Source organism: Mesoplodon mirus (genome assembly GCF_964341445.2).
Source record: "Mesoplodon mirus genome assembly, chromosome: 7".
NCBI lineage: Eukaryota > Metazoa > Chordata > Mammalia > Artiodactyla > Ziphiidae > Mesoplodon > Mesoplodon mirus.
In genome coordinates this window covers 2,140,648-2,154,443 of record NC_138983.1, presented here as the reverse complement: position 1 = coordinate 2,154,443, position 13,796 = coordinate 2,140,648, and the positions used below count along the sequence as shown (strand labels likewise).

General features: G+C 57.3%; 1 protein-coding gene across 1 annotated transcript in view; it reads right to left on the bottom strand.

Moving 5' to 3' along the window:
* Positions 1 to 13,796, bottom strand: part of KCNQ1 (potassium voltage-gated channel subfamily Q member 1) — a 350,394-nt gene that overhangs the window by 256,725 nt on the left and 79,873 nt on the right. Inside the window, exon 3 of the mRNA XM_082629545.1 lies at positions 217 to 343. Within this exon, the coding sequence (XP_082485671.1) occupies positions 217 to 343 (127 nt within the window). The remainder of the gene's footprint in view (positions 1 to 216; positions 344 to 13,796) is intronic.

Below are 13,796 nucleotides of genomic sequence, written 5' to 3'. Positions count from 1 at the left end.
TGGGACAGAGGACCTGGGCGCTGAGGCTGGCTCCTGTGTGGGGGACCTGGGAGGTCACCCCACTGGCCTTGGGATCCTGCCCCGTCACAGGCGGAGGAGGGACTCTGCCTGGTGGTGCTCGTGATGGGGGTCCGCCTGCCAGATTCTGGGGGAGGGGGCTCAGCCCTTGTCAGGAAACCTCGGGGTGAAGCTTTCAGGGGGGCGGGCGTGACTCACCGATGATGGAAATGGGCTTCCGGGCAAAGCGCAGCCGGCCCCAGATGCCCACGTACTTGCTGCGGCAGCCAGCTGACCAGAGGCGGACCACGTACTCCGTCCCAAAGAACACGACCAGGACGATCTCCTGTGGGGACGGAGGGGCGTGAGCTCACCTCGCGCCCCTCCCCCGTGCGCCCACTGAGAGCAGGCGGCCTGGGCCCCGGTCTGCTGCATCGCCCACCTGGACAGGCCCAGGTCCACCACTGCACTCAGTACCATAGAAAAAAGCTTAGACACTATGACCAAGTGGGATTTATACCTGGAATGCAAGGACAGTTCAGCACATGAAAATCAACCAATGTAATACATGACATTAACAGAACGGAGGGAAAAAAATCACATGGTCTCCTGATCACAACGGATGCAGAAAGAGCATTTGACAAGATTCAGCACCCTTTCATGATAAAAGCAGTAAACAAACTAGGAATAGAGGGAAACTATCTCCGTGTAATAAAAGCCATATATGAAAACCCCACAGTGAACATCATATCAACGGAGAAAGGCTGGAAGCTTTTCCTCTAGGATCAGGACCAAGACAAGGATGCCCACTCTCACCACTTCTATTCAACAGAGTACTGAAGTCCCAGCCAGAGCAATTAGGCAAGAAAGAGAAATAAAAGGCTTCCAAATTGGAAAGGAAGAAGTAAAATTATCTCTGTTCACAGACGATATGATCTTATGTGTAGAAAGCCCTAAAGATTCCACGCAAAAAAACCTGTTAGATCTAATAAATGAGTTCAACAAAGTAGGATACAAAGTTGATCACAAAAATCGGTTGCATTGGGCTTCCCTGGTGGCGCAGTGGTTGAGAGTCTGCCTGCTAATGCAGGGGACACGGGTTCGAGCCCTGGTCTGGGAAGATCCCACATGCTGCGGAGCAACTGGGTCTGTGAGCCACAATTACTGAGCCTGCGCGTCTGGAGCCTGTGCTCCGCAGCAAGAGAGGCCGCGATAGTGAGAGGCCCGCGCACTGCGATGAGGAGTGGCCCCCGCTCGCCACAACTAGAGAAAGCCCTCGCACAGAAACGAAGACCCGACACAGCCATAAATAAATAAATAAATAAATTTTTTTAAAATTAAAAAAAAATCAGTTGCATTTCTATACACAAACCATGAACAATCTGGAAGAGAAATTATAAAATAATTCCATTTACACTAGCACCAAAAAGAATCAAGTACTTATGAATTAACTAAGGAGGTGGGACACTTGTACAATGAAAACTAAACAATATTGTTTAAAGAAATGAAAGACAACAAATAGGTGGAAACACATCCCATGTTCATGGATTGGAAGACTTAATACTGTCAAGATGTCAGTGCCACTCAAAGTGACCTGTAGGCTCAATGCAATCCCTCTCAAAACCCTGAGGACAATCTTTGCAGAAATAGAAAAAGCCCTCAAATTCACACGAAATCTCAAGGGCCCCTGAACAGCCAAGACAAGATGTGGTCCATCCACACAACGGAGTATTCCTCAGCCTTATAAAGGAAGGAAGTTCTGGCACAGGCTACGGCGTGGATGGACCTGAGGACGTTGTCAGCTCACTTCCAGCTGGTGCCCTGCCCTGTCCCCACCCTGCCCCAACCCAGGGAACACAGCCCTGTCTGGGGACTTCTGCTCCCACTGGGTGACAGGTGGCCGGGCCTGCTCCCATGCCCGGCCTTGCCTTCCCCCACCAGGGAGCCCACCAGGAGGGGGTAACCGGACACTTGTTCCCAAATATCCATAATTAGGAAGGAATACTTATACCATCCAGCTTGTGTTTGGGGCAAGCGCAGGGGATAATGGGAGAAAATGTGGGAAATTTACCGCTTTCCTTTTGCAAGAAAGTTCTTGGTTTGCAACGTCAAGTTCTTCAGGGTGGGGGTATGTATGGTTGGGGTCACGTGGGGGATGGTGGAGGGTGAGGGAGGGTGGACGCTCGCAGGCTCTGTGGCCTCAGAGGCTCATGCTGGTGCCACCTCTGTCCTCAGCTGGAGGGTGGCTGAGGGAAGGGGCCATGTTTACCTGCCCGCCGCCCTCTCCCCGGCCCCGGAGCATGCCTGCCCTGGTTGGCCCTGGACATGGATCTGCTGAGTGAGTGAATGAATGAATGAACGAACGAACGACCGATCAGACCAACGAACGACCGAGGGCTCCCTGGTACCAGGGCTTCGTCGCGGGCGTGTGTTTCCCGAGATTCTGGCCCGGCTAGTCCTAAGTGGGTGTGAGGAGGAGATGACAGACAGGAGGCCCTAGCAATGAACGCCGGCGTAGGGGTGTAGCGGCTGGAGGGTCCGGCTTCCAGTGTCTGGCCATCTCGACAAGGGCCGCAGAGCCACCTCCTCTGGGTCCCCAAAGCAGGGACACCAGTGCTGGCACCTTCACAGAGGCGGGGTCACCGGACTGCCGATGGCCCTGAGGGGGCGGACAGAGTCCGCCAAAGAGCAGTCCTCAGGGCCTCCATCCCAGCTCTGCAAAACCATACGCCATCGGGCTGATCAGTCCCTTAGCAGGTTTGTTCTTCTTTTGATGCATTATTTTGTTACTTAAGTACCTGCTCCAGCCACGTCCTGAGCATATTCAAAGTGGTAGAAATCTTACACACATCAGGTAAGAGCTTACTTGCAGTTCAGTCTTGCAACAGACCTTTAGATAAATAAGTAACTCCCAGGGTTGGCTGTTGATGCTGCGTCTCCCCCTCCCCCCGGATTATCCTGGCCTCGAGCTCAGAGCTACCCCTGCCCTCTTGGGGCTGGCAGGCTGGGGCTGGCTGGGGGACTCTCCCTCTGGAGGGGTGAGGTGTAGGAATAATTTAAAACAACGCTAATCCCCAAATCCCGTTTGAGTCTGGAATGCAGCTCGAGGCCGGGCTGTGCATTAATGTGGCCCCGCCGGCATGCTGGGCGGGAGAGAGCCCGGACCGGGGCGGGGGGAGCACACGTTTGCTCCAAGATGAAATGATCCCCACACCATCAGCCTCGAGCGCTGGGCAGGGTGGCACTTGGGGCCAAGGCCGGGACCTCCGGACTGGCCGCCGCTCGCCGGGACCTCCAGGGCCTCCCTGTGGCCCCGGCCATCACCATCTTTTGGAGCCATCTGTCCACTGACCTGGGTGCCGGGAGGGCGGACAGGCTGGCCCGAAGTTCTGGACCTGCAGGGACTCTGGAGTTTTTTCACCAGAGGGGCCTGGGCCACCCTGGGCTGGGGGCTGCTCTGGGGGCTTTGACTGGGCTGGACTGTCCATCTGTGGAAGCCAGTAGGCTAGGGCCTGCCGGAGGGCTGACCCCCCAAGTCTTCCTGTGGGGCTGCCCCTGACTCAGGGGACAGCACCCCCAGTCCAAAGCAGACTCACGGAATGGCAGGGCTGCCTCCTCTTAGCTCCGGGGAAAGGGGGACCAGCCTCCAGCCTCAGTGACCCAGACCCAGAAGGATGACCCCCGCACCCCTACCCCCGGCCACCCTCCTCGCCCTGGGTTTTCTCCAGCCGGCAGGGGCAGGCCTGCAGCTCGGCTGTCTCTGCAGACCAGGCCCTGAGCAAGCCCCGGAGGGGAACACAGAGGCCTCAAGCTCCCCCCAGAGCCTGCCCACCTCAGCCCCTGCCTCCACACCCCACCCAGTTCAAGCCACGGCCCTGGCCCCATGGCCCACACTAAGGGTCAGGGCTCGCCCTGGCCCACCTGAGAGCCTGCCGCCGGCCCAAGGCACGCCCCCCTCCCCGCCTGGGCCCAAGTGCTCAGCCTGGGACCCTGTCCTTCCAGCTCCTCCCCACCCCGCCCCCCAGGTCCCCACACCCCCTCGGTCCCGCTCAGGCCCCCCCATCACACCTGACCCCTCCACTGATAAGAGTCAGCCCAGAGGCCCCTGTCCGCGAGCCCACGTGGTGCCTGCGTGCCCGCATGTGAGCAGGGGTCAAGGATACCGGCCGGAGCACGGCCCTGAGCTCTGCCCCACAGATATGGGGAGAAGGGGCCGTCCTCGTGTCAGGGACCTCCGCTAAGACCACAGTCACCAGAGGGACGAAGGGCCCCCTCCCACCTGGCCACTGTCCCTCAGACAAAGCAAGGTCGCCTCCCAGCTGCAGTTGGCCTCATGGACCAGGGACCTGTGAGCCGGCCGGGCGCCAAGACCAGGGCACAGGCCCGAGAATCCCCCGCCTGCGGGAAGCAGACCAGGCACTCAGATGTCAGGGCTCCAGGCAGCCACGAGCCCCCCACCTGGCGGCCGTGCCCCTCCTTCTGTGAGTTTCAGAGCAGCGGGTCCTGGGCTCCCCATGTGTCTCCCAAGCAGCAGGGTTTGGGGTGGCTCTTGGCAGTATTATTTGTAAAGTTTAGAATTATTTTAAGAAACAAAGTTCCTAAGAAACAACTCAATTAAAAAATGGGTATGAAACTTGAATAGGCATTTCTCTAGAGAAGACATACAGACGGTCAAGAAGCACATGAAAAGCTGTTCAACACCACTGGTCATCGGGAAACGCAAATCGAAACCACAGCGAGACACCGCCTCACACCCATCAGGACGGCTACTATCAGGAAAACGAGATAAGTGCTGGCGCGGATGCAGAGAAACTGGAGCCTTGCGCATGGTGGGCGGGAATGTAAAATGGCGCGGCCACTGTGGAAGAGTGTGGAGGGTCCTCGAAAAATTAAAAATAGAATCACATGTGATCCAGCAATTCCACTTCTGGGTGTAGCCTCAAAAAAAAAAAAAAAAAAGAAAGAAAGAAAGCAGGATCTCAAAGGTATTTGCACACCCGTGTTCACAGCAGCGCTATTCACAACACCCAAAAGGTGGAAGCAACCCAAGTGTCCGTCGAATGAACAGATACACAAACTGAGGTCCATCCACACTAAGGAATATTATTCAGCCTTACAAGGAAGGCAATTCTGACACAGGCTGTGATGTGGACGAACCTTGGGGACATACACTCAGTGAGAGAATCCAGACACAGAAGGACAAATCCTGTCTGATTCCACCCACATGAGGTCCCTGGAGGAGTCACATCCAATAGAGACAGAAAGTAGACGGTGGGGTCCCGGGGCTGGGGGAGGGGAGTGCGTGTGTAATGGGGACAGAGTCTCTGTTTGGAAAGACAGAAACTTCTGGAGGCAGATGGTGTGATGTTTCCTCAACAGCGTGAATGTACTTAATGCCACCAAACTGTGCACTTAAAAATGGTTAAGGTGGTAACCTGTATGTTCTATGTATTTTACCACAATTTCAATAAAAAGAAAGCCTTTTGGTGGCTGCCAGGGGCTGGGGGAGTGAGGAATGGGGGCCACTGCTGATGGGTGCAGGGTTCCCTTTCGGGGTGACAACAAAGTTCTGAAACTAGACGGAGGTGGTGGCGGCGCAATGTTGTTGACGCGTTAAATGCACTTGAAAACGGTAACCTGTATGGCGTGTGTGTTCTTCCACGACACAAACGTCCCCTGCCCCCGGGCGCTCTGTGCTCAGGCCTCTGCCTGGACCTTGGGGCTGGCCCCGCGGGGCAGAAACCGCCGTCCTTGAGCCTCTGGCTCTTAATCTTTGTGGTCCATTGTTAGTTCACTGTTAAATGAGCAAACGGAGCCCAGTGATTGCCTGCAAAGGCCACTCGGGTGCAGCCGCGTCCCCAGTAGAGGACAGTGCAGGAAGTGAAGCACAAAGGCCAGGCCGCACTGGACACGGACGGGCACTGGACCCCTGAGACAGAGTGCGGCGCCGGGCCAAGGGCACCGGCTACCAACAGGATGCCCAGGGCCCTGCTCGCTCTGCACGAGGAGGCCCTGCCGTCGGGCAGACGAACGCTGGGACCCCCGAGCTCGACCAAGTTACAAGTAAGGGGAACCAGCCCGCACCCGCCTTCGGCGTTTTGGGGTAACGGCAGTCAACAGCAGATCCGCAAATCCCAAGAGTCAAGATAAAGGTTCAGAAAAGCAGGTGCTTATCTGGGTTTTCCAGCCCCGGTACACAAAGGGGAAAGGGTGCAGATTCCTTGGGCGTTTCGTAATCCCCGTGGCACCACTGCCCACCCCCCAGAAGGGTGAAGGTCCACGCGGCCGTCTTATCTATTGTTTCGTTTTTATCAGCTCGTGAATCCCCCTCATCCATCGGGAAAGTTGTCTAAAGCCCGATGTGTTTTGAGGCTCAGCCCTGCCCGCATCGCCTGGTTCAAAAGCGCTGGGAACGGCCCCGCGGAGCACGGCCCCCGTGTGACAGATAGCGAGCCGGCCTGGAGGTTAAGCCCCGCGCATGGCCTGTGCTCAGAGCCTAGCTTCTCGGATGAAAGGGTTTGTTTTGTTGTTTTTGCTAAACAATAAAGGAAGCCTCATGGATCCTTATCGCTACCGTCCTGGTGCTCAGATGTTACTGCTCTGTTATCTTCATAATGAAAAATCAATTTTAAAGAGAGTTGGAAGGTTAACTGCCGGGAATTAGGCGCTGAGCTTTGTGGGGTGGAGGGGTGGGGGCCGACGGAAAGCAGAAATTGGGGTTGAGGACAAAAGGCACGGCACCCTCCCAGGCGGCCCTGTGGATGCCAGACGTGGGCAACTCGGAGATGGGGCCTGGGGGACCCACTGCGGGACCTCCTGGTCCCTCAAAGGCTTCCGGGTGAGAAGGACGCCTGTGCTTTCTGCGGTAAACAAGATTTCACCAGACAGATGGGGGAGCCTGGAGGAGAGGTGGACTTGGGGGCCAGACCACGCCACCCGTCAGGGCCAGGGGCGCCGGCCACCAGGGTGAGGTCTCTGGAAGAGGTGTGGGCCGCCTGGCCCTGGCCAGGTGTCCCCATGGGGGGGGGGCGGCTGGGGTCCCCAGCACAGACCCCGGTCGGCGGGCTCCAGGGCCAGCTGTTCTACCTCCACGTGGGACCCGATAAGCCACAGAGGGGGACGGCCTCGGCATTCCCGGGAAGGTCAGCTGGCCGGAGGGCGCGGAGCAGGCGTGCATGCTGCTCAAAGGCTCTTTGTTCGGGGGCCTGCCTGAGGCCAGCTGCTCCCAGCCGCGCACCCATGCGAGGGCCGTGGGCCTCCTGGTGACATGTGCTGGGCACAGCTGGCCGCCCTCCCCCCACTGTGGAACACCAGCACCTCCACCCAGCCAGAGCTGCCGGCCTGGGGCAGGCGCATGCTGTGGCCCTGCACGGGGCCAGGATTCTGCCCGCCCAGGACCTGCTGGGGGGCTGACCCCCACAGCCCTCCCCACCCAACTCCCCCTGACCCATGGGGAGCCCCTCTGCTCGGCTGTGTCCACCGGTGCCACGGCATCCCTGGATGCGCGGCCACCACCTTGCCCCTGGGCCCCTCTGCATCCTGCCCGAGGTCCCAGCGGCCCGAGGTGGCCATGACAGGGTCGGTGGGCCAGGCCCTGGGTCAGGCTCTGGGAGGAGGGAGGGGGTGGCTCTGTGGCCCGAGGGGCATCCACGCTAGGACAGAGGGGCAGGCCGGGCCCCCGAAAGTGTCCACCCTCCCGCAGGACAGTGAGATCTAGGGCCACCAAACGCCCAGGGCTGCTGACCCGGGTCAGCCCCTCAAGCCCGCGGTGCCTCAGTGACCCCGTCCATGAAATGCGGGTGCTGGCGGGACCCACCTCCTCGGGCTGTGGGGAGGAAGGATCTAGAAGACAGGGTCGTGTTGAGTGGGGAGGCCTAGAGGAGGGCCCAACCCAGACGGGTCTCACAGCACAGACGGCCCTCCTGACTGGCGCCCAGACCCCGTCTGACAGATGCTGAACCCTTCGCTGCCTGTCCTGTCCTGAGCTTGCGTCCCCCCTCCCCAACCAGGCAGCAGCGCTCAGCCCAGCCCGGGGGACCCCTCCCCATGCCACCTCCTCAGCTGTCTGTCCAAGGCCGGGCCTATCTTTACCCCAGAAGCCCAGTCCAGCCCCGAGCCCACAAGGCACCCACCTGCTGCTCAAAGGGCCACATGGCAACTCCCTATGGGGTTTCCTTGCTCCTTGATGGGCCTGCATCCCCTCCCCAGAGAGGGTCGGGTCCCCTGGGCTCCCCCTTGTACAGTCAACCCCAGCCCCATGGGAGCCACATTTGAACACTTCACGACGGCTCCACAGGCTGAGTGGCCACTGGGCAGGGCCAAGGATGGCCCACCTCCCACAGGGGCACCTCCTCCACCACGAGCTCCCCGGAAACCCTCTTCCAGGGAGCAAGCAAAGCACAAGGACGTCCCTGGAGCAACCCCTTCCTGCAGCCAGCCACTCAGGACCCCACTCCGTGGAGAGCCAGGGTGCAGTGGGGGTCAGTCCAGGCCCCCCCAGCACCACTACCGCCCCCTTCGCCCTCTGTCCGAAGTTCTGCAAGTAACTGCAAACCCCAGCACCTGTCACTCTGGGCACGGCAAATGGGTCCGGGCCCCGAGGGAGCGGGTATGTGATGGGGGTTTCAGCAAGACGGGGGCCTTGGGGCACACCGTGCCCTGGCACGTTCTCGGGCCCATTCTCGTGGCGGCCAGATCCTTCCCAGCATCGCAGGCGGTCAGGCTCAGCCTCTGGAAAAAGGCCTCCCGCCTAGAGCAGGGAGGAGAGCGGCGCGAGGTCATTTTAATTTCACGTGGACTGCCGGTGCCAACCCAACTAAAGTCACACGAGTTGCAGGTGGTTTAATGAGGTGCCTCCAGCCCTGGGACCAGCGACACGGGGGTGCCCAAGCGCCGCCTGCTTCCTCCCCACCTGGGTGTCCCCAGGTCAGCGGGTGGACGCAGTCTGGCGCCCTGACACCTGGCTGGCACGGGAGAGGCAGATGCGGCCGAAAAGAGGGCCCCCAGGTGGTAGTCTGGGCAGATTCTGACAAAGCAAAGCCTGCTCGTCCCCCAACCCCAGGGTGTCTGGCAGATGGTGGGCACCCAGGAGGCATTTGGTAAAAAAACAGAAAAATGCGTGTGTGTGTGTTTACACAAAATATAACCTATATACTTTTACTGTATTATTAGTTGCTTTTCACAAGTGAATTTCAACCACCCTGGGGAGATGCACTTGAGAAGACAACGAAGCCACTGGCAAGTGACGTGGGCAACAGCGTGGAAAGGACAAATGTCCCGTCGGCGTTGGGCCCGGATGGGGGCCCGGGAAGTGCCCTCCTGCATGCAGAGGGGCTGCTTTCATCACTGAATGCGGCCTGCGTGCTCCCCACTGGCCTCCTCTCCCTGATGGCCACATAGGAGAGCGCTGCTTAATCCCCAAATAGTCAAGCCTTTTTGGTGACCTTGTAACCATTTATTTCTAATTGTATTGGGCTTTGATGAGAAAATGTAAACAGCTAAGTCTCAATTTTTCCAAGTGTGTTAGGTGTTTTTATGGCCACATAAAGTGACTGGTCTTTACAAGTGTTCCATGGGCATAAACAAAACACCTCCGTGATTAGGATCCATAGCTATAGTGCTGGTTTTGAAATGTGGGTAGAGGGCCTTCCACCATGCGGCCCACCACCCCGGAATTAGGGCCTGTAGCCCCAGCTGACTCCAGGCAGGGCAGAGGGGAGCCATCCCCACGGACCCTAAGCTCTTCGTGATGGTTGTTTGAAGGAGCCACATTTGGGGATGCTTGTTGCCTGGCTATAGGTAACAGGGACTTATTTGGGCTTACTGTTGGAATCTGAAATTGCTCACAATTGCAACGTGTCACCATCCATGTCTCTACTGATTTTTTCATCTGCTAGAATCATCCTGTGCTGAGAAAGATGCATTAAAATTTCCCGTATCACAGTCAACCCCTGCATTTCCAATGGTGCTTGCTTTACATATTTTGTTATGTTCTCTGATGCATGAAAGTTTTCTCCTCTAGAAATGGTGCCTTGTCCAGTCCGGTCTCAGCACGGACCCTGATGCTGTCCACGCTGCTTTTGTTTTTTCCTTTTGTGTGCACTTGCTGGGCATCACTTTGGCCATCCCTTCATTTTTCAACTGTCATCACCAGTTTGCTTGACTGAATTCCTCTGAACAATGTATTTGTTAAAAATAAAAACCCTTCTGACAGTCTCTGCCTTTTAACAGAGGCATTCAAGCCATTTGCATTTAGTGTAAAACTGGATACCTCTGGCTTCTTTCCACTTTACTGTCTATTTGCTATTTCACTTGGTTTCTTTCATTCTCTTCATAGTCGTCAAGTTGATCAGCATATTACCCATTTCCTTTTTATTCAAGAATTTGGGAGTTTCACTGAACCCTTCCATTCCATCACTGTGATCCTTCAGTTCCTTAACTCATAACCAAACCTGCTCCGGCCTAGGAACAGTTTCCACTGTAGAGTTTCCCCTACGGCTGTCTCCCCAGTGAGGCAGGAATTGGCGTGACTTTTTTCCTGTCAGTGGCTCTGTGGGTGAATAAAGCATCTCCAGTGTTGCTTTTATAGACCCTATGAAACCCTGCACCTTTTGCAAGAACGCTAACTTCACCTTGCAGTCAACTAGCATCCTGTGGTCAGACACAGACGGTGGGGATGTGGCAGGGAGCAGGCGTGGCAGACGGGGTCTCTGGGACAGGACTGAGGACAAGTGATGACTTCATTATGGGACATCTGCGTGCTGTGAGGATTCTGCTTTCCTTCCTTACAGCTACTCTGGCAACTGCCTGCTGTGACGATGAGAGATGGAGGACCCACCAGGCTTCAGAATCTCAACGACTCTGGAAACCAAATAAATTCGTTATTTGGTTTTTGCTTCCACATTTCAAGAGGCAAAACTCTCCACGTGCGTGCACTTAGGTATCTGGGAATATCTTCCTCCCAAGCAGATAAAAAGAAGGAAACGACCCATCCTTTGCTTCCTTCCTTCATTTATTCATCCTGGTCCCAGCACAGTGACCCCCGCCCCCCAGAACTGCTGGGCCAGCTTGCCATCTTCCCAATGCTGGGAACACCAGAGCCCGATCCTTTGTCCATCCAGCTGCACCTACTGTGCGCCAGGCGCTCTGCGTGGACCACGTCCTTGATGCACACTCACGGGCCTGACATCTCCATGAGCCACTTGGCACACTCCTGCTGGGCACCTGGATGCCCAGCCCATGCCCGAGGCCACCCTCCTCCTGGGGGCTCAGGGAGGAGCACAGAGGGCTGGGGCAGCAGCTATGTGCACACGGCCTCCTTTCTGTCCTCAGCGGCCACCTCTTTCCTGAGCCTTCACCTTTGCGGCTCCTCCCCTGCCCCTCAGCCCCCTTCTCCCCTCGGTGCCACCTTCACAGGGGTCTGCCGGCCCGTCCCCACCACCAGCTTCCTCTACCGCCCAGTCCTCTCATCATATTAGCAGCCCCCTGGTTTCCCCTCACGAGGTCACCGTTGTCACAGTGGGATGCAGGGCCGGAGCACAGGAACCTCTCCCATCTCACTCTGGCTGAGTCCCGGGCTCTGAGCACAGCACCAAATCCAGGACCCGGGCTGGGCCGTTAGAACCACGGGCGACAACAGTCCCTGAGGGCTACTCGCCCCTCACGCCAACAGGGGCAGGTCAGAATGACCCCCAACCTCCCTCGCTCAACAAGTCTGCCCCACTCGGGCGCCATTCGGGGTTGACGTGTGTCCCTCACAAATTCGTAAGTTGAAGTCCTGACCCCTCAGGATGCGACCTTATGTGGAAACATGGTCATTGCAGATGTGATTAAGTTGAGGTTACTAGGATGGGCCCCTAATCCAATCCGACGGGTGTCCTTATAAACGGGGGACATAAGGACACACACAGGAGAACCCCATGTGAACATGGGGAAGCAGAGATCAGGGTGATGCTTCCACAAGCCAAGGAATGTCCCTGGTCACCACCAAACCACCAGAGCTGGGGGAGGCCCCCTCCCAGCCTCAGATACCAACCCCCCACGCCTTGATCACAAACCCCTGGCCTGAGGGGGTGGCAATGGTGCCGGGGGCTCCAGCTTGATACCACGGCCAAGCGAAGGGTCCCTGGGGACGTCCAGGCTGTAGGCCCTGAAGCTTTGTCCTCCTGGGAAGGGGTCCCGGAACATCGGTCGCCCCTTTCCCACTCCGTGGAAAAACTCATGATGCTGGCGGCCAGCAGAAGAGAAGCCAAGGCCCCAGGTGGGAAGAGGGGGTGTGGCGGGAGAGGCACCGGGGCTCTGAGTAGAGGAAAGGCAGGTGGGGGTTTCGGGGAGGCAGGTCCTGAGCCCCAGACAGGAGTGGCTGGCAAGGGCGGGAGGGAGCCCGCCGTGCCCACGGCAGCACCGTCAGCTGCCCGGCAGCCAGCTCTACAGGTATTTAAAGCAAATCCCCCATCTTCCCCAGGCGGGGAGCGCTGTTTCTGTCCACAGGGCAGCTACATGGGGTTGACTTTCAGCCCAGGAACCCCACTTCTGAGGGCTGTGTATCCCAAAGAAGCCCCACCCCACTGATCTCTGCCTTGGCCACTCGGCTCAGGGAGAAGGACCATGGCGGGGGGCGGTGGGGATTTTCTCTGCCGAGCTTCTCAAAGTGTGTTATTGAAGAATTGACCCAGAACTAGAAGCTGACCACAGCGGAGACTTGGGGATGAAAATCCTTCCTAAGGATCTGGTCCAGGCACTGCGCTGCATGCACTCAGGCTGCTCCCACCCGTGTGTGAGCGAGAGCACGTGCACGTGTGTGCGTGTGCGTGGTGTGCGTGCGCCCGAGCATGCACGCGTGTGCGCTGTGCACGGGCCGTTCCTTTGTGTCCTGACAGCTGGGGACCTGCTCTGATGCTGCACGTCTAGAGATTTTAATGACAGGCGTGAATTTAAACAGTTTTTTTTTTTTTTCTTTCCTTTCAGGAATGTTTTAAGGGATTGAGAGGAAATTGTGCACGGATTTTGCTGTTTCAAGAGCTGATATGTGAGCAGCTTCAGACGACGTGTGTTGTTTTAGGGCCGAAGTTTACAAAGTAAGAGTGTGACACAAAGGCAGCCACGCCGGGGACTTGAGAGCTGGCTACTTGGATTTCGCTCCTCAGAGAAGGGGCTGCCTTCCCAGGGAGCAGAACTGGAAGGAAACGGCGAAAGTCTGATCTTCAGCCCCCCATGTCCCCGCCCCCCGCCCCGACAGTGACCTGTTCCCAGAGAGCAGGGGCAGCCAGCAGCCGAGGGGATGGGGAGGGGGCTTGGAGCAGCTCTGGGCCAGAGGCCACCAGCCCTCTGGTGTCCCCTCTCGGGGCACCCAGGAGGCCTCCTGCATTCCGACAGCTGCGTGTGGATGCTACAAACCCCACGGTCCCTAGGCTGCCCGGGAGTGACACCCATCACAAGACGGTCTTGTCCCCAGTCTGGGCTGGGGCTCCGGCTCCTTGGGGACAATGTCTTCGAAGACACAAACTATTGAAAGTTCCCTGAGAAGAAAAAGAGAACCCGAATAGCCCCGACCTACGAACGACATTGAATTCCTAACAGAAAATTTTCCCACTCAGAAAACTCCGGGCCCAGATGGCTTCCCATGCTCTACCAAACACCCACAGAGAAACACAGCAATTCTACACTAGCTCTGCCTAAATCAAAAGGCAGGGACACTCCCCAACACATTCTACGAGGCCGGTGGTACCTAACGCCAAGAGCAGTGATGTTATAAGCAAACCACAGATGCATCCCTCGTGAACACACAGGCAAAAACTCTA